Genomic DNA, 24006 nt, shown 5'->3' on the forward strand with positions numbered 1-24006 from the left:
AACTTCTATTTATATAAGAATGAGTGTTGCAATAAATGTTCATTACCTATTTAGTTTATTTATTGCTTTCATTTATTAACAATACATTCATATATTAATATTATATACACGTATATAGACACACATCATTGTTTCACAGAATATAAAAATTACATTACATTTAAAATTAGTTAATCCTAAGTAGAATCTGGCGAGTCAGAATATAAACTTTGAAATTCCGTCAACACTTTATTTGAAATTGATGTTCTGCTTAAAACAACAGAGCTGTCTACATTGCTTCGCTGATATAAAGCTTTGCCGTCTGGGGTTTGCAGAAAGCTCATAGTCGACTTCAAACTCATATATTCTCGTAAAGAACGTTTTTGCGTATACTTTTTAATTACAGGTGTATTTTGCATGGAACAAGATTTCTGAATAGCTTCGGTCTGTTTAATACCCAACCGATCTTCTAGATTTAAAAAGCTTTCATCCAAGTTATCCTGTGATAAATTTCTACATCTGATATCAAGGTTTTCTTTTTCGATTCTGTGCATTTCTGAAATCCCAGAACTATGAAATTTCGAATTCTCCTCTGCTGATTGCAATAATTTACAACAAGTATTTACTTGAACTTCTTTATCCAACGTTAATTTAAAATGTTCCTCTCTTCCATTGGAAATACCAGATTGTGGTGGGACTGATTCTTGTGGTACAAGTAATCTCGTTACACATGACAATGTTGATTTCAGTTTATTTAAGTTTTCTTCTGTTGTATTTACCAAATTTTCTAGTTCACGTTTCAAATGCATAATTTCATTAACATTAACAGATATCGTTTCAGACGAAGCGTGTTTCGCATTCAAACCATTTTCTGGAGCTATTATTTTCGTACTTTGCAAACTATTGTACAATCTCTCTATACACTCATCTTTTTCTTTTAATGTTTCAGTTCCTTGATATTTTAAATGAATCTCATTTAGAGAACATGTTTTATGGCACCTGTTATTTTGTTGAGAATTTATAAATTGAGAAGCTTGAAGAGGTTTTTTAGTTGAAATATCATTAGATGTTATTTTACGTTGAACTTTTGTAATGCTATAATTGTGGCTACAAATGTTTTGTTTACTTTTGTCATGATGAATGGGAATTCCACTTTTCTTCACAGTAGGTACATTTTCCTTTAACACTTCAAGTTTGGACTGTTTATCTATTACTTTTTTATGTTTTTGTAAATATATATTTTTAATACTATTTGGTTCCACTAAACTTCTTCTGATCTTTGGTTCGGAAACTTGTTTGATAGTACGATGACTGCTTGTTAATTCAGACTTGTCCAATAGGTGTACATTGTTGGTTTTATCATTTGGAATATTGTCAGGTACGATATTAAAATTAAGATTTCTACGTACATGACTGAAAGAATTCTTAGGCTTATTGTACGCGCATGACCCTACTCTTTCGGGTAATATTTTTTTACATACTGAAATGCATAAATTATTAATTATTTGTACATAAATTAATAGTAAAAAAGTGATAATATACTTACCACTACCTTTTTTAACTTTCTGTTTATCTTCATCTTCTTTAAGCAATTCAAATATTCTGACTGGTTTAGCTCTATCATAATCTACAAATGGTACAAATATATTGTATTAATAATGGTTCACGTTATTTTCTTTTTATGTATAAATTTTCTACTGTAATCACCTCTTCTATGTATATTACTTTCCGACTTCGGACACGTTAAACATTGTTTGACATTCCCCAAACGCTGAGGTTTGATTTTTTCCTGATAAAAATATACAATAAGTGTTGCAGCATAAATGAAACGTTTTTGATGCATCAATTTTTATCCTACTTACCGCCGAATGTGCTTTAATGGATACTATGTTCAACATATTTTAATAGTGTACCAATATAACCAGTATAATAATTCAAAATTGGCAGTTTAAACAATACACTTGCATATGTACGTACGTATATATGTGGTCATAAAATCACAGTATGTAGATGGCGGGCAACGACATATGTTATGTAAATTTATAGTATGACGCATTCACAATGTCCGCCTTTATTGCGAACCAGTATGTAATTGTCGAACATCAAAGATAAATGATCAAGGGGATTGTTCATAAATTATTAAACGTAAGTAGCAAGTGTATATCGAACGCAAAAAGTTGTACAGTTTTTTTTATCCACAACTGTATTGTCGTGTCACTCACACAGTGTGTGTACGGTATATAATTAAAAACACGTGCGCGTTCTCTTTATTATCCGTTATTTTCCAATTTCCAACGCATCCGATGGACCATAATCCGTGCTCAGACCATACGTATGTATGACGTGCTACATACGTATGTATGCATGACGTATGCATGTGCATAAGAGTTTATTATGTATGTATTCTTCTCTTTTAACCACTGGATGAAGGAGGAGAAAAGGACTGTATGTTAAAAAATGAGAACGTTGAGAAGCGCGGTAATATTTGAAACGTAATATGATAAAAAATAATATTCAACAAATACACGCAATTGTATCGTAAACTGAACAGTAGATACTCAACAAATTATTTCGATTGCGTCAGATATGTAACCAAATAGTTTAGCACATTTCGGACGAACTTCGTATCCGGATTATATATTCTTCACCGTAACTAATTCGTGGCGTATAAAGTTGTATACGCATGCGTACTATATAAACGCAATTCTAGCGTCATATTCTTGACGACTTTTTTAATGTAAAATGTAATATGCACTTGCAAATTCATGCGCACTAGAAATTGATTATTGAAAAATGCGGGAGTATCGCCTCCGGTGTACATACATATTTCGCGGGTATAGTTCTCTGGTCGATAAGGCAGTCGACTTATGTCACGAGTACCCATAGGATATCCGATCTACTCTTACGCATCGTTTCTGTTTAAAGTCATGTCTGTCGGCCATTTTGTTCAATTTATTTCTAAACGTATCCCCTCCAAATTGAAAACAACCGAAGGTCGACGCTGTTCTCGATCCTGATAGAGTATTTTTGGTTAGGTTAATAGCTGTGCGGAAGACATTTGAACAGTAAGTAAATCATTGTGATCGACTTTGTTCGCATTGTAATTGAGTCTAGTTAGAAAATATCTATTCACGCGTGAACGAGTGCCGCTTTGGTCGTGGTTCGTAATATGTAATTGGATGGAAGGAGGTTTGGAATAAGAGAGGCTATGGCTACTACTTTGATCATATGTAAAATACAGTTGCCCCATCGGCCACCCTTTGTTTTTTACCGACGACGAACTTACAACTCCGTTTGCTCGATTTCCCCATGCAGAATTGTTTTCTATTTCGATATACTTGTTATAACCTCTAAAGTCATAACCTATATAATATAACCTTAGACGTCAACAATTTTAAATGTTCCTCGTTGAAACAATTTATCGTGATCGTACGTTGAAAATTCAAAGACTGACCGACATGTAATTGCGAGTTCTCGAATCTTGTATTCCTTAACTGTAATTGTTACGAAATTTCGTTTTCGACGCTGCAACTTATAGTTGTAATATTAATGAATATTTCGATCTACTTCATTTAAATGATTATATCGTTGCTCGAAAAATATTTTCACAAGTAAAAATTGTTCATTCGCGTATTACAAAATTCTAAATGATTATTGTTCTTCTGTTTTTATAAAAACATAAATCATTCTAGTTTTAAGTTACAATTTCACTGTATTTTTGCGTACAAACCAAGCAAATAATCATAATTTTTTTTAGAGAATATCCATTTGCCAGAAGTGTATCAATGTAGTCACTTTGTGCCAACATTTACTTAATGATTATGCTCAATGTATAATTTAAACGTTCTTTCTTATAATTATTGTTAATGTCATTGAGAAGTCTGCTTTAGTGCAGTGTATTTTGATATACCTACCATGGTATCATTTTTTAGTGAATTAATGCAAATTATAGTAACACGAATCAAATTTTTAATTCTAGTGATTTCAGTGATCAAGTAAATCTGTATTACAACAAAATGGACGTACCTGGTGATTTAACATTGCAATGGGTGGAGGAGGTAGGGAACGTTATCCACGAAGAAGTAATATGCGGTTTAGAAGCAGAGCTCGTTGCTCCAGAAGAAGGGGTAATTGGAGCCTGCGAGGAAGTCACAGTTGAAGAAACGGTAGAATCGTGTCCAAATGTTACTCCTACAGCAGAGTCAGAAATCTTAATGGTTCCACAATCTAGTGACATGGAATCAATTTACATAGTACCGCAAGATCAAGGACACGATTACCTGAATATTCAAGTTACGGAAGAAGTGATAGCAGACAATTGGGATAGATCTGGCCACGAAGATGGGTAGGTTTTTATGAAAATATTTACTGAATCATATTTATAAGAATTCAGAGACTAATTTATTTAATTTCCTAAAGGGTTGAGATACCGGACTCTAAAGTGTCTCACGATAATTTACTTGAATACGATGATATGGAAATACCATTGCCTATTGACCAAGATTCTTACACAAACAGTAGACCGTATCCATGTGATTTTTGTAGTAGAAGGTTCAGGAAAAAAGCGAATTTAATGAATCACATGGTGGCACATCAGACAGATCGTCCTCACGGTTGCAACCTTTGTGGAGCACGTTACGCTCGGAAGTGCGATCTCATGAATCATTTGAAGATTCATGCATACGCGCCATCCCGAGATGGTTTAGAGGATGATTTGAACGATGAAGATCCACTGGCACCAGAGGTAGAGGAGTCTACTAAAGGTAGACGTAAGAAGGTTCAGTCTAGTGCACCAAGGAAACGCAAGAATTACTCTGCTCTTCCGAAGCGTAGTGTCGAGGATAGTAAAATGGAAATGAGCAAGTATGTCAATGAATCTTACGATTATGTCGACGAAGATACGCGTTTGTTAGAAGAAATGACTAGTAGAAATTCTACATGCAGTGGTAATTACGCGTCAAGCTCGAAGTGGAACGATCAGATATCGTCTGTATCAGCTGAACCTCAAGCACCAAGGTGGCCTATAACCGATCCCACAAAACCATATGTGTGTCAATTCTGTGGCGTTGGTTTTGCACGAGAAAAAGCACTTGCATCTCATGCACGTATACATGGTGGTGATAGTCCTTTCGAATGTACATCATGCGGTGATATGTTTTGGGATGTTAACAGTTTAAGAGAACATGTCCGTTCTAAGCATGGTGGTACTGTGCAATCCGATACAGAAGAATACGACAATGATGCTACATACACAGGTGATGAAAGATTTGGAGAATTCTATTGCAATACTTGCGGTGTACCCTTTCATCGTTTGGACTTACTTAAGCGTCACCAAAAGTAAGATTATTTTACTCAAATGGGTACATTATAATTTCGTTATAGCCTCAAATAGATCAAAGTTGCATTTAATTTAAACTTTTTGCTGATTTGCTGAGCTTTGGAAAGCTCAGGAAAATTTGATATTAATTTTGATATTTGTTGCATCAGGATTCATATCAAGCAAGAAGATGATACAATGGAAGGTTCGAGTCAACATCATGTGTGCAATGTTTGCGGAGAATGGTTTGAAGAGGCTTTGGCATTGTTAGCACACGCTGAACTTCACGCAAGGTAATGCTTGTAAAAAGCTGATTACAAAAACTTTTTGACATTCGGATAAATTGATTGATTCACTTTCCTCAGATCACCCAGTCGTCGGTGCTTATTATGCGGCGAGAGATGTCGCGATGACGCAGAAGTCGCGGAGCATGTACGTCAAAATCATGCTGAGGATGCTCCACCGAACACTTGTACACTTTGTGGGAAAACATGTAAAGATAAACGGAGTTTGTTGAAGCACTCGTGGGTTCATAATGTGGATAAAACTTTTGGGTGTACAAAGTGTGGAAAACGTTTCCACAGCAAAGCCAGATTACGGAGGTATTTATCAGTAATATACAGTTCCTTATACAGTAGGTACCCGATTATTTGTTTATCTCAACGGGTTTCAGACACATGGTGTCGCATCGTAATAAAATGGTTGTTTGCGACGAATGCGGAGAGGAATTTCCTGATGGTAGAGCTCTGGTGAGCCATCGTCATTCACATAACAAAGATTTGGGTGGCCGTTCTTTCCCGTGCAGGGAATGTGGAAAAACATTTGGCAGTCGTAGTTCGCAACAGATTCATATACGTATTCATACAGGAGAAAGACCGTATGGTTGTAGATTTTGTTGGAAAGCATTCGCTGACGGTGGCACTTTAAGAAAACACGAGCGTATTCACACTGGCGAGAAGCCATATGGATGCGCAATTTGTCCACGCGCTTTTAATCAGCGAGTAAGTTTTGGTTGAAGCACAATTTACGTTGTGTTTAACACCGATTCCGCGTTTCAATAACCAACAGGCGCATCACGATTACATTATCAAATTTGCATTCTTACGAATTCCACGTTAATGTTTCTATTTATTTATTTAGGTTGTTCTGAGGGAACACGTTCGCGCACATCATTCAGGTCCCGATCCAAAATGCGTAGGTAGCATCACACCTTATTTGTGTAAAGTATGCGGTGATGCTTACGGGACATCCGAAGAGATAGTCGCGCACATTGTGCAGCATTGTGACGATAATACTGCGTTAAGGCGACAGCCGCAGACTGGGCCACGCAAATACAAGAGAAGACGTAAGCTCAAACCGCACGAGACAAATACAATGTTGCGTATGAGTGATCAATACGATATGATGGAAGGGGGTTCCGATTCGGACGATAACACAAAGAGAAAACTTGGAAGGAAGAACAAGCAACACCGGTCGAACGTCGAGGAAGGATATCAAAATGTTTTGAAGAGCTTTGAGAGCTCTCTGCAGAACATAAACTCGATCGTTAGTAATTCGAAGTTGAATCCAGGGAAGTCCAAGCTGTCCAAGAAGAAGCTTAGGAAAGAGGAGAAGAAGAACGAGGCTCAAACTTCGTGCCAGCCTGGCAGACCAAAAATGATTCACACGCAGAAAACTCGTGTCCCTGTGGAGATCGGTAGTGACGGAGTTAAGAAGGGTCAGAAAACTAAAACTATGGTAACGAGGACTCCCAAAGTAATGCCAAATGAACATAAGTTAGGGATTTTTCCGGGTGGGGAGAGAAATCGACCGAGAACGAAGAATGTTAGTTATCACATTGAAGGAAAGCTTCAATCGGCACCGGCGACATTCCCGAAACCAAAGGATGATAAAGCTCTGATACCGACGCATCAGTTGTTGCCATTGACGAATATAAAGCTGGAACCTAACTTGCCAAAAGTACCGAGTAACAATCATAGAAATAACAACGGTAATATTCTCGCCGTTAACGACAAGCTGGATTCATCGCCTAGAAAAAGGTCCGGCGTCTTGAAGAAGATCAAGAAACAAAAACACGGAATAAAGCAGGAGCCAATGGATATCGATCAAGAAGAGATGCAGAACAACAATAACACAGAGAACACAGATTCTGCGAGATTAATGGAGCACGCGATGGACGGAAGTCACTTGGAAGTTGCATTTGAAGCGAGCATCTCCGCCGAAGAAGACAAGTATCATCTTGCCGACATGGGCAAAGTAAACAATACCGATGATATTGGGCCCGGAAACTTAAAACTCAGTGTGAAAGTTGAATCGACACCACAACGAATGATGGCTGTTCACCATAGTGTTATAGCGCCTGTGGATGATATTCCGGAAACTATAATACCGGATGCGGTAGAGTACACATGTGAAATGTGTTCCGCGGTGTTCTCCAGCCGTGCAGAGTTGTTGGTGCATGTTCCGATACATATTTGATTTAATTTGTTCAATGCAATTAAAGAAGGTATGCGAATTTGTTCTATTCTAAGAATATTTGTTTAATCAAGCAATATTTTAACATGGTCAATGAAGGTTTAATATGTTTATTTGAATTGGCATCACACGTTACTATTTGCCAAAATTGTGTCCTCTGCTCGTTGTTCTATGAAGCGCACTAAGTTTCCTTGTGTTTAACATAGTATTTTAAAACGTTGATGCTGTCTTTAGTTTATTGCGTCATTCTAAGGTATATAGAAATCATTCGGGCGTTCCCGATCAACAACATCGTTGGATTCCTTTTTCATTTATGGACTATTTGTGTTTCTACAGCAAAGATTCGACTCAAAATTCGTACTGAATCATGGTACAACGTAACATGTTACAAACGTTTTATACATTTATAATGTATAAAAAGTTAGACCAATCTTTTGCCATCCACGATTTTATGAGGAAAATTAATTTAATGGAACGAAAAAAAAGAAGAAACAATAACACTCTGTGTACATAAGATGTTAAGGCATTCGTAATATTAAAGCTTTACCATTCTATGGTGAAATTACTCGTTTCTATAAGTTAAATTCACACTGTATATTTGCTTTTAGCTACTAAGCGAATTCGATATCTATCAATCAATCCATTGAATTACTATCATAAACAATTTGTACGCATTATTACGTACATTTACGTAACATACGTACGTACATTTTTGATAAATCAACTCTGTCCTTTCTTCTTTTTCTTTTCTTTTACTCGCAGCAATAATTGTTTAATTTCGATTTTAACAGTAGAAGATTCTTTTAGAGGCACGAAAGAACCGCGGCTATATTTCTTCTGAACTGAATAAATTTGATCTTACAGTGAAGTACACATGTATATTGCACACATTGCATAAAAACATTTCTACGAATTAATTTTCTTATCATCGAGCATTTTGTGACCCAAGGAACAAGATTACACATCGTTACCGTTTCATTGATATTTATTATAAGATAAATACAAGCTCATCATTATGATATACTTTGTTTATATTAACATATCCAAATGGTTCTGATGAAGTTATTCGAGAGCTGCTTCATTACATTTGGCATTGTATATTGTAGATTGTACGAAGTATTACGTGTAGAACTTTTATGAAGAAGGAAACATTAAACATAAAACATTTTGGAGCTTGAAATGATTTACTTTCTATTTTCTATTTTCGGCGAATCATACACGATCAGATCTGATTTGCTTTTCGTTATTGGTGGGTGCTACTTACATTATATTGAATAGTACTATCTTTAAACAAATTTACTTATGTAATTTTGTTTCCATTAGTATAAGTCTTATACATAATGGTAAAAGTTTCAGGTTTCGTCTCTAATCAAGATCTTATATTGTAATTTTATACAAATATTTTAAGGGTATCATTGGATAGTATTTAAACATTTGCTTTATAAAAGTAAATAACAGTACATTTATGTTAAAATCCTCCATTTAATGGTAGTTCCATACGTTTAGGTGTGTTATTTATTACTATACAAAAGTTTCTATTACTTTTTAGTTTATCATACTACTTTTATCCCTTTGATGAGTTTTCTTGCTGAACATCGAGTACATTATATTTCAAAGATTTTATTTAAATTGTTATTATCTATAAATATTCGAGTTTTATATGAAAATAGTAAAAGTGTTTTGCTAATTTACCATTTTAAACTGAACATGTGTCATGGTTGGAAGAAAAAAATATGTTCTAGTTCTTTAGTTTCTTAAATTGATCGAGATAAAAAGTCGTATAATTCGACAATGAAAACTCAAATCGGTAGCGCTTTTACAACTTTAGTGCGTATATAGCTATTCCAAAAAACGGATTAACAATGTTTCAACAGCATTATTGTGTGGCAATCAATCAAAAGCAGTGTGTGCCCTATTTTTGTAGCCCAGAGATATTTTTAATATGAAGAAAATTCTGATACTATTTGTAGCATTTTGCCCAAAATGTATATATACGTATACATTACATATACATATATATTTTATTATTTCGTGTTCTTATCCATGTCTCTTTAAGAATGGCACATAGTGCACATTGTTCGTTTATTTCTGTATTTTCATACATGAAGAATTCAATGGAATTCAATGAGCAAGCTGAGAAAGCTTTTCATAATATGGAAAAAGAAAAGAGAGTGCTGGTATAAATCTGTTTGAGTACTGTGGAGTGTGTTTAACAGTTGTAGGACAGCATCGTGTTTTGTATGTTATGTACATACTTTAGGAATGACAACTTCCTGCAGCGATACTTGTAATTATATTGATGCTATATCAAAGAAGGAATACTTAAAGATCAGTTGAAGGATGCTTAGAATTACAGATTATAAGTCAGATTTTTGTACAGTTAAAAAGATTATGGTATGAAGTATTTAGGAAACAGAGAAATTACACGACCAATGTAAAATAACAATTTTTTGGATAAAACAGTATGTAAATATACATTTGCATAGGAGTCGACAAAAAAAAAAAAGAATTCACACAGAAATGGCGATATCGTGTACAAATGATTTTTATTTCAGAGTGTTACAGTTACATTCCCGTTCAACGGTAGCTATATAATGTTTCTTTCGCGTGGATTCAATGATTTCAATAAATCCTTTGAGTTGATGTGTGCATAAGGCAGCCAGTGCAGGCAGTAGAAATCGGAAGCTTTTATGAAACAAAAGTCTAAAACGTTTTGCAACAAGAGCAAAGATTAATGGGCATGTACACAATTCTTTCTTCTTTTTTTCCAAGTGCTTCTTTTTCCAAGACGGTTGATCGCATGTAAGTATCCGTAGCTTCTTTTTTAAAGGATAAGAAAACTATAAATAAGTAGTGTAGTATAATATAATACTGTGTTGCATGATAACATTTTAAACACTTTCAGAAGAAAACACGTACATGTATCACTTCGGTTGTAAATTAAGCTCTAAGGAATATGTATAGACATATATATGCACTAAACTAGCGTCATTTGGATTAGATTAATATTTGTATCTGTCAAGGATGAGATAGTCGAAAAGAAATGATAAAACTGTACATATTATTATCTTCGATATATGGTACAGTGGTTTATTGTTAATCGTAGATGTATTTTTTTTTAAATAAATTATCCGTAATTACGAGAAATACTATTAATTATATCCGCACAAAGTCACGGATAATTTTAGATACATATGGTAAAAAAGTGTATGTACAATTGTAAATACGCATTGAGTTATACATTTCAAAATTTCGTAAACGCCACTTTGTACACCATAATGATAAAACAGTGAACAGTGTGCGGATTATGATTACATGATAAACACGATATTATATGAAAATTTTGTTGATTCTTTTGTCTCTAAAGTACTTGACACATTTCTTTCTATCCTGAATGCAAATTTTATGTGGTGAAAGTTTATGTATGAAAACACGAAATGCGGTGAAAGAACAATGTAAATGAATGGTAGTTGCATATAGAAATCGTCTTTATACTGTGTAAAATCTGGAAACTTTATATTATCAAAATCATATTAGTAGTATAATAACAATGTTTTCACCATTCATAAAAATGTGTATAATATTATCTATGTTTACGCTAAGAGCAGATAAATAATTTAAGATACTGTATCTTTGACTAGGGAATAAAATCGCAAACACTATAAATCTCTTTTTCAAATCCCATGCACACGACAGAGACTATAATTAAGAACGCTCCAATGATACTGGTAGAAGATGGTTGGTCCCCGAAGAAGTACACTTGCACAACATAGGCCAATATGATGTCCAAGGATCTGGTCACCGATACTTTGCCTGCACCTTCTATTTTCAATGCTTTGGTCACTAAAACTTGACCGGACAATCCAGTAATTGCCACTAATGCTATTTTAGCCCAAGTGAACCAGTCAGTGGGCAATTTCAGCTTCTGTACATGTTGCTCCGTTACAATGCAGAAGAAAAATACTGCTGTAACAAGGGACCACCACGATAAACTGAAGATCATCGTAGAGTAATGAATTTCTGAACACTTTCTCATGATAACGATATTGAGAGCCGTGAAAACTGTTGCTAGGGTAGCACACAGGTATCCGATGAGATTATATGGTTCAGCTCTGTGCATCTATATAAATATAAAACATGCTCTGTAGTAAACTATATTTATTAACGAACATTTTTTTAGCAACATTTTATTCTCTTACCTGGAATAAAAATGGTGGCTTGGATACAAAAACTACTCCTGCAAAGAGTGAACACATGACTATCACACGTAGTATACCGCATGGTTCCTTTAAGAAAATGAAAGACAATGCGATAACGATAACCGGAGAGCTGAATATAATAGTCGTTGCATCTCCTATGGGTAATTCACGGAAACTATAATACAGCAGCGATAGAGTAGCACCACCTACTATTCCCTGCAAATCACATTATAGAATCGCTAAATATTGGACGAAGAATTGTCAGTATTTAAATTGTTGTGACCACATGAAGAAAAATCAGATAACGGTCTATTGCGATTTATTCTAAAAAGTGAAAAAAAAACCTGTAGTTTTCAATATTGATTAATTTGTTAACATACCTGGAAATGCAAGAGCAGTCTTTGATCCTTTGGACCGAATATACTTTTGGAGGCTCTGATCGCTGTAACGGCCATGACCAGCATTTGCAAGATAGCTCTTATAGCCAGCAGCACCATGGGATCAACATTTTGGATCGCTTTAACTAACGCGGAACTAATAGTGAAAAATGTACCTGACATAAACGCCAGAAACACACCGAACCATTTGGTACCCTCTTGATACGTTTGAGCATTGTTGGCAAATTGTTCTGTATAATGGTATGCTGGGTGTATACTATTGTAAGAAGCAGTGGACTCGATGCTGAACTTCATTTTCATGGCCCGACTACCTTATCAGCTATACTACACAATTATACTGAACGAGATATTCGTGGTGTACCGCCGTCTACCGTCTGCCGTCTGATAGAATTAACATACAGCTTTGCACGTCAAACAGATTATGGGGGATTAAGGACGGTAGGAAGATTTGGAAAATATAACAGTGATCGGATTTAAATACACTTAATTGTGAAAGTGTGAAATATGCACTATAGTTATAGTGCACGGGACAACAACCGATACGCGTATAAACGATCTACTAAAAAGGCAATTTCATTATGACTGTACGGACGAGTAGAATTAATTCAGCCACTGTTCGAAGAATGCGTTTGCTTTTATTATATCATTTGTGTGGTTTTAAAAACAGTATGAATAAGATATTGCGATCAAATATGCTAAGATTCTAATGACAATTCTTAGAAAACGGATCAATCCTTTCCAAACTCCAGACCAGTTGTTGGCTGATCAACACGATACAGCACAGTGCCCAAGTTGAAATACCCTAAATATTCAATAGTTTCTGGAGTTGTGTCAATATGATAATGACCTCCTTCTCCGTGATGAGAAAAGCTGTGGAAGTGTTGGACACGGAGATCGACATCCTAAAATGATGATACACACACACACACACACACGTATATTACAAAACATGGATGTAACGTGTGGGAACTTGAATGTAATAACACTCACGCTTTCAGAGCTGACAAATGTACCAACAGCAATCAGGGGCGTGGACATATTGTAGAAACTCAGCCAATCGTTGAGTTTTCCTTCCGTGGTCAATGGAACTGTGGAAAAATCACTCATAACGTGCTGTTTGATTTTCCCATTGTCCATCAGGAATGTTCCTCCTAATCCTACAATTCGCAATTCGATTTTCAAAATTAGATTAAACAACAATGTTGTTAAAATATTACGAATTCTTTCTTTTTATAGTTTTAATGATTGTGAATTTATTTGTAAAATGTACGTACCGACAAGATTATCTTGGTAATGTTTTGCAAGTGCTTTCTGCATGCACGCAATGAAATCATCACTGCCAGTGCGTTTTTTGGCATGCACTTTTAGTACCTGTCCTGGTTTTCCTTCGCTGACAAATAGGTTGCCCAACAAAGCTAATCTAGTTTCGTTGTTAGGCAAGGTTCGTAGCACACACTTCCCATCTAATTTGTCAACAGATGCGATGCGACTCTCATTTTTCACATTGGGCTCTGGGAGAACTAGATTCATCATAAGCTAGAAAAAGATTCTCCGGTAAAGAAGCGGTTCTGCGCGCAAGAATATAAATTACTACGCATACCTCGCAATTGCAATTTATGTGGGGCCATGGTCCGGCTCCTGCTCCAATGACGAAAGCGTTCTTGCAGCACTGCAAGTGCTTCACAAGTTGTTGGACATCGTATACCTTATCCCTCTGCACAGTGGGAAGAAGAAACGGGGGACCCCCAATTTCCAACACCGTAGGATTACCTCCTAAGCCTAGTTATACATTGTAACATAGCTTAAAGTGACAATACCAAATATTTGAGAAGCTGTTTCACTCTTGAAAATTATAATTACCCGATGCAGCAAGTGTGAATGGTTCTTGTGTTAAGTCTGGACAGTCTACAACTTCGACCTGAACTTCGGAAAAGTTTTTAGTCAAACCTTCCGTTAACACTGTGAGAAAGAAAACACATGTTATACTATTCTAGATTTACAACGTGCGGAAACTCGCGTATTACATATTGTATCATGTTAGTTCCATGACTTACCGTCCTTTATTTCGTCGAACGACGGAACGTGTAGTTCCTTTTTCACGATTTTAAGTCCAGTGACATCCAAAGAAGAAGTCGAAGTCATTGTTGTCGTATTGTTCTGAAACAAACAAAGATCATGTGCTATTTAAACGATGATCCGAAGGAAACGAAGAATGTTACGTACATTTTTGAATATGTAATAGATCCGACGTAAGTAAATCGGTTTGATCGCAACGTGAAAGTAGTTAAAAGTAATTTGTAGTAACTTCACAAGAAATGTTCCTCGATTAGAAGATCGTTCTCTAATTGAGAGGATCTGAACTATATCGGTTGCGGGATACGAAAGGATTGGTATAACGTCGAATACGTTTTGCCATTAAAAACATCGTTTTTATCTAATCACGTGTTTGTAGACGATTTCATTTCGTAAGAGTAACAGAAATCTCACTGTGCACTCGATCGTAAGTATGGTAATACGATTACGCTATCTAGCAATTAAGGTAACGAATTGTTCCTCGGTGTTTTGAAACTGTAGGAAATTTAAAAAAGATATTTGTTAGAAGTCTGTTGGTCTTAAGAACAAATTTCAATTCGATATTTCGCGTTTGAATCGCGCGGGATTGATAAATTAACCGTTGTTATGAAATATTGAAAATGACATTGTAAATGGTAAAAATACGATTACCGATGTTACAATTATATTAATAGCTGCTTTAGTAATTTTTATCTTCCTGGAATAGAAACACAAGTACGATAAACCGTGATTAACCGACAAAGAAAAAAAAGAAGAAATGTTTAATATCAAGCTTAGAGATAAGATTAAAAGTTTTGATTGACGTGGAAAGTTTTGCGCTAGCAAATGATTTGTAGTTTCTATCATAGATGTCATCGCGAAGCGTTCGCGAGTATGCAACCGGACGTGCACGCCTACGTGTGATTTTTTAATTTCATATAAGCTTTGTAATGTAATTCGAGCTTTACCATTGAAATCTGTACAAAATCGCTTGGAATAACGATCGCAATATAACGAATATTCTATCTCACGTCCAAACGAATGCGTTTCAATTATTTCGAAATTTAAAATATCCCCCCGGTGCAACCATTCGAATTTGATTTGCGTCATATCAAACTATACACTCGAAACTGGTAAATCGTATACGATAAAACTGGAGTACTATCGATACATCTACGCAAAGTGCTCGGGTCGAATAAAAACTATTTGCAGCGCGACCTTTTTTTCACTAATATTTCTAATTATCGACGAGCAATGACAACGACAGCGATTAACTCGAATATACCGCGACGAAGATTTAATTAATAACCTTGACGTACGTACGCATAGTTTGTTAGAGAGAACTTAGTATTTCGAAAAATTAAAATCGACTTGGAATTTCGAGACATTTATTTGGCCATTACATTGGCATTTTATCCAACTAAATTCTGTCATCGATTGAGAAACTTATTTTGTCAACATTCGTCCCCTATTTATTCAATTTGGCTTTTACCTTGGCGTCGAATAGATCCAACGTTAAAAACTTGATAAAACGTCGAACCAACAGAAGGGTTTGTCCGCGACTTATCGCAGAAACTGTAATTGGAAGCAAAGGTTTACTTTTGGATCAAATTGACTCGATCGGCGGACGAGGGTTGAGCCTAACCCTGACGTACAGTAGCAGCCAAAAGTATTCGGCGACATTTCCGTTACATTGTTTTCATTGTTTTACATCGCTGATACATTAATAATTAAATTGTCGAAGTATATTCATTTGTAGCATCTTCTCAGGTTAGTACTATCCTGGTTTAAATAACTTGTCAACTAGCCTAAGCCCGAACAACGAAAAAGGAATTCCTCCAGTACCGTCGATCATATTAATTGGCTATGAATCTAACTCTCGAATACGATTACGATACGTCTCTCCAAAAAACACAAGTACTCGCGACGTTATCGATGGCGTTAATTGCCCAACTGTTCTAAATTTAGTGTACCCTGTCTACACAGCTTCGAATTCGACGTTTTCTCTCTATTTCGTAGCGCAGCTATCGATTATATCGCCAACGTCGAGTGTACCGATGTTTAAAAAAAAAAGTGGGCGCGTACACACACGCATCTCGAGCTTTAGAACGAAGTGGCTTTAATCGACTGCAAGCTCTAAATCGAGTCTACCCTGGGCACAACTTCGAATTCGACGGTCTTTCTATTTCGTAGCTATCGATTATATCGCCAACGTCGAGTGTACCGATGTTTAAAAAAAAAAAATAAGTGGGCGCGCACACACGCGCATCTCGAGCTTTAGAACGAAGTGGCTTTAATCGACTGCAAGCTCTGAATCGAGTCCACCTTGGGCATGATTTAAAATTCGACGGCTTCTCTATAATATATCGTAGCTGTTCATTGAATTATCAATGCATCGACGTCTTTGTAACAAGTGCATTGGAATGCTTCAGCGTACGAAGATTCGAGAAGAGTGCTGCGAACAGCGCGAAGATCGACGCTCTGTTTGACGAGCAATTGGTAACGAAGAAGAGACGAGAACAACAAGACAAAGGAGGGGAAAACGAAGAATTAGACTAAGAAGAAGAAGAAGAAGAAGAAGCGTGTTGGTAAGAAGGGTAGGAGAACAAAGAGGGTTGGCCGTGTGACGGTGGTCGGCAGGGTTGTTGTGGATGCGCATTGGGCGTCGAAGGAGTCTGTCGTGTATCAACGGCGACGTTCCTGGATCGCGGCGGCGTCAGTACGCGGTCGCGCATGCCATGCGGGAACACCTGTTCGCTCTTTCGATTTCGTTCGTCGTTCCCTGGATCGCAGCCCGGTGTTCGATCGTGCCCGATCTACGAGCGCAACAACTGGAAAAGTCCAACGAACGGTATCCGGCGATCGTCGTCACCGAAAAAATCCCACCGCGTCGCACGGAAATCGAGAACGCAACGATCGTCGACGTCCGGATCGAGGATCGAGAACGCGTTTCCGGTGCAACGATAAACGGAACGCCGAGCAGTGGATCGTGATCGAAGATCTAGGCGGAGAGTAGAGCTGGGAAATAATCGTTGGTTGTTTATGTTCGGCGAGGAGACGCGAGGGAACGTGAAGAGCGGTTTCTCGATCGAGAGAGAGGCTGGGAGAGAGAGAGAGCGACGGAGCGAGAGAGGGGGAGGGAGAGAGAGAGAGGAACTTATTCGCCAGAAGGAACGTCCTCGTGACTGCAACCACGTGTCTCTCGTGGTCCTCGTTTAAACACGCGTAAGAGCAATTTTCTCTATTGACGTTTACGTCGGTTGTCCGCGCCGTGCCCGTCTCTCGCCACTTCAGCATGCCGACTTTTCTTCCTTCGCTTCCTTCGCTTCCTTTTCTTCCTTTCCGACACGCATGCTACTGTGCCCCGATCACTCGCCCGATGATAATCAACTGGCCCGATAATAACTTATTCAACGCTGCCTCAGCCGCGCCGCGGCGACGGTTCTTCGGCTTTAGTCGACGACAATTTCTTTTCTTCTTGTGCCTGAATCGAGCTATCGAAAACTTTCCCTTCCTTCCCTCGAGATACGCGCGTACGTTTAGAACAGCAACGCAAGCTGCGATTTTTCTCTAAAAAAAAAAAGAAGAGTTAATTCTCATCCAAGAGATTTCGTTGAACCAGCAGTGTTTTCAGATTCTTTGCCGTTTTCTTCGCATTATTATGAATACGTTGGATTCGAAGCTCGCTTAATCGTCGCTGCGAGATAATTAGACAGAGTTACTTCACGTTTTTAAAGAATTTCGATATGGACCGATGACGTTCTTAGATTCTTCCAAAGTCGAAAGTCTGAAGTTTCGTTGTTCTCTTCGCTTTTTGTCACGAGCATATGAGCCGTTTATTTTGAAAGTGGCACAAGTCACTTTGTTTTTAAGTCGATATATTCAAGGGTTTGCGTTTTAACACGTTTCAAAATATGGATGCTAACTTTCGAATAAGATTTGCTTGTATTCGTTATCTCAGGATACTGATATTTTCCTCGGTATAAATAATTTCGCATAAACATTAAAAAATCACCACTTTTCATTACGGTAAAGTGACTTATGCCACTTTCAAAATAAACGGCTCATATAGTTATCGATAACTCGGCTCGGTGTCTTCGAATACGGCCGACCAGGAGCTTCCGAAATTTCGAACGCAATTTTCGTAGAATTACGAAATTACGGCCTATTGCACGGGTCCATTGTGTCAGGGGCGTTCATTGAAATCGGAGGGGGTCGCCTCCGGAGCGTCTTTCGCGAGACAATAGGCTCGATGGAGAAGAAACGATCGTCTTTCTCGATGACAGACTGGACGCTGGATGCTCTATCATGGCCGGTGCCAACGAGGCACCGTTGCACATTTCCGGCAGCGAACCGTTCCAAAATAGCAGAATCATTTTCTTCGTGTTCGCACGCACCCACGCGATCGACTCTCGCCACGAAATTAAAAGCGTAATTCACCGTTCAGTTTCGCGTTCGTTTCGTCCCGACGATTCGAAAAAATTGTCCGATTGTCGGATCGCGTTGTCGGTCGGCGACAATAATTATTTAACGGTCAAAATACGCGCGAAAATATCCAACATTGCCTGCGTCAATTTCCACCGTCGTTAACGAATTCAGTCAGGATGCCACACCGTTCGGCAATTTCGACGGCTGGTAATGAAACCACGAGATTGCTGTATCGTTTCGTATCGTCGTTTGCCACTGGAAAATTTATGCGTGTTCTGATTTACGCGAGTATGAAACGTCGCGCGACGAAAGGTCCGCGAACGTCGGCGAACAGAACGCTCGAATCGCTCGACGCTCGTTAAACAAGCGTTAAAACAAGCTCTGGTATATAATTATTTTTCGAGGAGACGCGTAATTATTTTTCGACGATTATTAGCCAGCGATTTCGGCGGGCTGGCAGCGTTGTGCCGCGAATCTCGCGGACGCGGTTTAGCCTGTTTTTTGCATGTTCGATCTGTTAACCGGGAGATTCTTCTCTATCGTGAACCCGCGCGGACATCGCAAAAAATTAACAATAAGTACAGTAATGTCTCTTTAATTGATGCCCGAATTGAGCACAAAAATGGAGAATTTGGGAAGAGGAGATACCATTATTCGAGCCTTGCAGCTCGTTTTCATGGTTGTGTTACAATTCGTGACCATAAAAATGAACTGGATGGATTTCGAATTGCTTCGAGGAGATCGCTTAACCTTTTAGGTACGGCTGAATTCTGTGCAAAGCTATTTCTCTGGATGGCAGAGTCTGGTGTGTACTGTACTGAATCTGTAGAAAATGTCTCGCAATCCGATAGTGGCGGGTTCCTCGGGCCATTCGAAGCAACTTTTTCCTTTACAAAAATGTTCTCCGAGGCACCGTTAACGAGTTATCAACGAAAAACAGTGACCAATGAGACGCGAGCTCGGCTGGCGCGAGGCGATCGAGCCAATGAGCGGAACCGGGCTTTGCGCGCTGGTTGGCCGGGCCGCCTCGCGTCAGCCATACTCGATTCTTATTGGTCACTGCTTTTTTTGTTAATAACTCGTTAACGGTGCCTCGGAGAACATTTTTGTAAAGGTAGAAGTTGCTTCAAATGATCCGAGGAACCCGCCATTTCCGGTTTGCGAGACATTTTTGGGACACCCTGTAGACTGTTGTAAATCGATGCGAAGACAAAAGAAGTGTGAAACAATGCGTATGAAGACGATTATTTGATTCGAACGATGAGCGCGTGAGCTACTAGAACAAGTCACTATAGCGGCGCGTCGTGCCTAAAAGGTTAAGGACGAGTGATCGCAAACTTTGCCCCCTTTCTACTTCGGTTCCCGGGTCCCTCGGCTCTTCGAAGGATAAGAACCTTAACGATAAAACGGTACGCAGGACGTATGTAAACCGTACGCGCCTTCGAAAGAGTCGCTTGGGTACACATTGGCTCGAATTACAGCAAAGATAATGGGCTTTGCCGGATCCCGGCAGGTGCTCTTCAATTTTATTCGACATCGGAACGTCGAGAAATTTTCTAATTGGCTCCTGTTCGCAACTCGAGCAGAAAACTGTGCGCAATCACCCTAATCGCGGTCCTATTATCGCATCGCGTCGCGTCGAGTGCTCGTTGGTTCGCGATTTAACGCGCGATGCCAACTTTCCGGTTTCAGAAAGCCGAGCTTTCGCGAAAAGGAATCGTCGGCAATTATAAATTCGATCTCGTTTTTTAAAGCTCGAATCGTTCCGATCGATCTTCATCGACCGCGCGGAGCTCGAACAACGTTGTCGACAACCGAGACCACCGTGTACAGTAATGTCTCCCTAATTGACGCTCGGATTGTCCACGAAAATGGACAATTTAGTCTCCCGAAATTGTTTATTTTTCTGCGCGATCCGAGCGTCAGTTAGGGAGACATTACTGTAATCGCAGCGTAAATTCGGGATCGCGATAGGTTGTCCGTCGAAGAGCCGTCGCGTCGACGAGCCGACGAGCCGTCGAGCCGTCGATCCGTCGAGCATGCCGCGAGCACATCGTACCCGGCCGTAACATTGCAGGCCGGGTCGATTATATTTGTAGTCGTGTGTTCGCCATTCAGATGGTTTTATGGCGGGCCCCTTCCCCGCGTACCTTTATATCGAGACTGAATGGACAGAGAGAGCAGCCTCCTCTATGAGATAATACGGCCGGCCGTGCCTAAGCCATTCGGGTCCGAAGTCGGATCCATCGAATCGCGAGAGATCGCGGCGCGAGGCGAGGGTGGACACCGTGCTGGCCCCTTGCAGTCATGCTCACCATACAGAACGAGTGAGTACATACCGGTTTGCATGCGATATCGACGCTGACACCGCGTCCGTGCTTTCGCCTTGGCCCGCTCGAAGCTTGCCAGCTTTTTTCGCCCACGAGGCCACCGGCTTCATGATTTTTCAGCACCAGCGCCATAAGCCGCCGAGCAATAAACCTTCCGGATTAACCGAAAAGTATCGCGATCGACCCTCGCGGGCCCGACCCTGCACCCTGTACATCCTACACGGTCGCCTTATCTCGCTTTCCAACGCAGCTTCGCTCGCTCGAGATCGCTCGAGATCGCTCGAGATCGGCCAAACGTGTCTCGGCCGCTCCTTCGAACTTCTCACGGGTCTCCCCGGATCTGCTTGCTAATTTCTTCTCTCGAGGATCCTCTTCTCGCAGACCCGAGGAGGGAACCGAGCCCGATTTAAGCCTATCTCGGCCTGCGATCGTCCGTTCTCTCTACCCCGAACGAGCCCAGGGGCTAATTTCTTTTCGAAGATCGCTGTCAAGGGTCGCGGAAATTTAGCGTTTCCCCGGTACAGTAATGTCTCCCTTACTGACGCTTAGATCGCGCAGAAAAATGCACAATTTCGGAAGAGGAGACGCGGTTATTCGAGCCTTGCAGCTCGTTATTACAGTCGTCGACGATTACACGTTGACAAGACTCGAATAATAGTATCTCCTCTTCTCAAATTATCCATTTTTATGGACGATCTGAGCGTCAGTTAGGGAGATATTACTGTATCGTAGAGCGCCAAGTGCTCTGCCAAAGAGAAGACGCTTGGCCGAAAGAAGATCGCTTCGATTTACTTTTCTCTAACCTCTCTAGTCTTCAGCCTCGAGCCTGTAGCCTCGATTTGATAACCTGCGCTCATCTTCCTGCGTCGCCAATGTTCTCAGCTTTGCGGACAGGCTTAACAGTCGTCTCTACCGCGGCTTTTTTTAGCAAGATTCTTTCCTATCGTCGTCGAATTCGCAGCGTTTCTTCGTAGAAGAGACTTTAGACCGCGTTACTTTGACGTTTTAGTCGCGACGATGACGCTGGTATCATTTCTGACGAACATCGTGGCGCGTTTCGCAGTAATTTCTCCCTAATTCGCGCTCGCATCGCGCAGAAAAGTGGACAATTTCGGGAAGAGGAGATACGATTGTTCGAGCCTCGCGGCTCGCTTTTATAATTGTTGACAATCGGAGACTATATAAATGTGCCTCAGGACTCGAAAAGTCGTGTCTCCTCTAATCGTACTCCTCTTAATCGTACCACCTCTTCCCAAATTGTTTATTTTCATGGACAATCCAAGCGTCAATTGGGGAGAATTTATTATAGCGTGCTTACAAACAACGGACAATTTGGGAAGAGAAGACAAGATTATTCGAGCCTCGCGCCTCATTTTTATAATCCTTGACAATCGGAAGCTATAAAAACGAGCAGTTTTAATCCTCGCGAGAAGCTTATTGGATTCGCGAGAAATATCGAAGTTCTGCCGCGGAGTTAAAGGACTTGTGAAAAGAAATCGTACGACCTTCCAAAGACTTGGGAGATCTACGAACAAAATTTCATCCCCCGCAACAAATTATCGAGATAATTATTGCTATTAAAATAGCAGAACCTGGACCGTCGTTTTAGAGTCTGCGACAAACGTTACGAGAGCGTCGAATAAAAAATAGTACGGCCCGGGAAAAGAATTGGGAAGCTTGGGAAAACATTCTACGGACTAGGTGATAAATTATGGAGGCGTAGGAAAAATTGCGACAACCGGGAAAGTATTCCGGTGCCAAATATTCGGAGAAATACGAGCGAATAAAGAGAACGGGTACTACAGTAATGTCTTTCTAATCGACGCTCGGGTTGTCCACAAAAATTGACAATTTGGGAAGAGGAGATACGATTATTCGAGCCTCGCGACTCGTTTTTATAGTCGTTGACAATCGATAACCATAAAAAACGAGCCACAACGCTCGAATAATCGTATCTCATTTTCCAAAATTCTCCATTTTTGTGGACAATCCGAGGGTCAATTGGGGAGACATTACTGTAGTCGGGTGGCGAGGTCGCGGGGGGTCACGAAGCCGTCGCGCTGATCCAGGAATGGGAGCGTTAACGCGGTTTCCACGGAGGGAACGACCAGCGGATTCCCTCTGCCCTCTCCGTGTATAGTCGCATTGCCCATAAACCGCTGCACAGCGGTGACGCATAATTTAATGGCGCATCGTCTCTCGCTGCAAGCATGGGACAGCCGAGAGGGACAGGCCGCTGCTGTGCCGCGGCGTTGCCTTCCTGCGGTTCCGTTAATTGCTGCCGAATTACCTACCGAATCGAATAGGTGTGTCGCGTCGGGTCGGGTCGGGTCGGACCCGAAGAACACGCTCCCGCTTCGCCGATCGACACCCTTGACCCCCGTCGTCTTCGCTTCATTCGCTCTCATCGCCTCTCTTCCCTTCGCAAGGCTTCTCCGCATCCCTTTTCTTCGACTTTGATCCGTTCAGCTTTTGGCCGCACGATTATTATAGCTTATTATTGATTATCCACTAGGTACGAACGGTGCTCGTTTCTTTTCAATAAATTAGACAGTTGGATAAGGTAAAGATAAGTTCTCTTCCTCCTGTAGGAATTAACAAGGGGTTGAACGTACACACCCCTTCAAAAGTATTAGAACACCTGCTTATTCGGTATAAATCGTGATACTTGGTTCGGTTTAGGCAACGTTTTATCGCATCGTCGAACGAATCGCGAGCTTCGGATCTGGAAGATCGCGAACGGCGATATCAACAATCGCGTTTTGTTTGCAAGATGCGACCCCAAGAAAGCGCCTTTCTATCGAAGGCGCGATCGTCGAAGTGCGTCG

General features: G+C 39.8%; 5 protein-coding genes across 12 annotated transcripts in view; 2 read left to right on the forward strand and 3 right to left on the reverse strand.

The window, feature by feature from the left end:
* Nucleotides 1-38: 38 nt before the first annotated feature.
* LOC117221344 (uncharacterized) lies at nucleotides 39-2319 on the reverse strand. Of its 2 annotated transcripts, none has more exons than XM_033472236.2 (4): nucleotides 1842-2319; nucleotides 1687-1768; nucleotides 1532-1606; nucleotides 39-1459 (listed from the first exon to the last, which is right to left on the reverse strand). In XM_033472236.2, the coding sequence occupies exons 1-4, from the start codon at nucleotides 1875-1877 to the stop codon at nucleotides 177-179; spliced, it is 1476 nt and encodes a 491-aa protein (XP_033328127.2). In that variant the 5' UTR covers nucleotides 1878-2319; the 3' UTR covers nucleotides 39-176. The 2 variants fall into 2 exon arrangements, with proteins under 2 accessions (XP_033328127.2, XP_033328126.2); XM_033472235.2 differs by having other exon boundaries at nucleotides 1526-1606; nucleotides 1842-2316.
* LOC117221301 (uncharacterized) lies at nucleotides 2107-11437 on the forward strand. 5 transcript variants are annotated; one of them, XR_013035348.1, is made up of 8 exons: nucleotides 2934-3044; nucleotides 3959-4324; nucleotides 4399-5316; nucleotides 5467-5589; nucleotides 5662-5898; nucleotides 5970-6297; nucleotides 6437-10573; nucleotides 10677-11437. XR_013035348.1 is itself a non-coding variant. In XM_033472139.2 (8 exons), the coding sequence occupies exons 2-7, from the start codon at nucleotides 3996-3998 to the stop codon at nucleotides 7772-7774; spliced, it is 3273 nt and encodes a 1090-aa protein (XP_033328030.1). In that variant the 5' UTR covers nucleotides 2934-3044; nucleotides 3959-3995; the 3' UTR covers nucleotides 7775-7802; nucleotides 10327-11437. The 5 variants fall into 5 exon arrangements, 4 of the variants coding, with proteins under 4 accessions (XP_076383804.1, XP_033328030.1, XP_033328031.1 ...); XM_033472139.2 differs by having other exon boundaries at nucleotides 6437-7802; nucleotides 10327-11437; XM_033472140.2 differs by having other exon boundaries at nucleotides 4399-4842; nucleotides 4924-5316; nucleotides 6437-11437.
* LOC117221308 (solute carrier family 35 member G1) lies at nucleotides 11260-12834 on the reverse strand. The gene is made up of 3 exons (XM_033472152.2): nucleotides 12351-12834; nucleotides 11971-12186; nucleotides 11260-11891 (listed from the first exon to the last, which is right to left on the reverse strand). Exons 1-3 carry the CDS (start codon nucleotides 12666-12668, stop codon nucleotides 11409-11411), a joined length of 1017 nt encoding a protein of 338 aa, XP_033328043.2. The 5' UTR covers nucleotides 12669-12834; the 3' UTR covers nucleotides 11260-11408.
* Nucleotides 12835-12983: 149 nt separating this feature from the next.
* On the reverse strand, nucleotides 12984-15231 carry LOC117221309 (ester hydrolase C11orf54 homolog). 2 transcript variants are annotated; one of them, XM_033472154.2, is made up of 7 exons: nucleotides 15093-15231; nucleotides 14423-14525; nucleotides 14229-14327; nucleotides 13969-14147; nucleotides 13643-13904; nucleotides 13359-13525; nucleotides 12984-13270 (listed from the first exon to the last, which is right to left on the reverse strand). In XM_033472154.2, exons 2-7 carry the CDS (start codon nucleotides 14508-14510, stop codon nucleotides 13097-13099), a joined length of 969 nt encoding a protein of 322 aa, XP_033328045.1. In that variant the 5' UTR covers nucleotides 14511-14525; nucleotides 15093-15231; the 3' UTR covers nucleotides 12984-13096. The 2 variants fall into 2 exon arrangements, with proteins under 2 accessions (XP_033328045.1, XP_033328044.1); XM_033472153.2 differs by lacking the exon at nucleotides 15093-15231 and adding an exon at nucleotides 14592-14881.
* A 1538-nt stretch (nucleotides 15232-16769) lies between these two features.
* Nucleotides 16770-24006, forward strand: part of LOC117221307 (uncharacterized) — a 35325-nt gene continuing 28088 nt past the window's right edge. The window contains exons 1-2 of one of the 2 annotated variants that reach the window (XM_033472149.2): nucleotides 16770-17645; nucleotides 20967-21175. In XM_033472149.2, the coding sequence (XP_033328040.1) occupies nucleotides 21156-21175 (20 nt within the window). In that variant the 5' untranslated portion in view covers nucleotides 16770-17645; nucleotides 20967-21155. The remainder of the gene's footprint in view (nucleotides 17646-20966; nucleotides 21176-24006) is intronic. The other variant, XM_076527709.1, reaches the window with a different exon arrangement.

Source organism: Megalopta genalis, unplaced genomic scaffold (assembly GCF_051020955.1).
Source record: "Megalopta genalis isolate 19385.01 unplaced genomic scaffold, iyMegGena1_principal scaffold0037, whole genome shotgun sequence".
Lineage (NCBI taxonomy): Eukaryota > Metazoa > Arthropoda > Insecta > Hymenoptera > Halictidae > Megalopta > Megalopta genalis.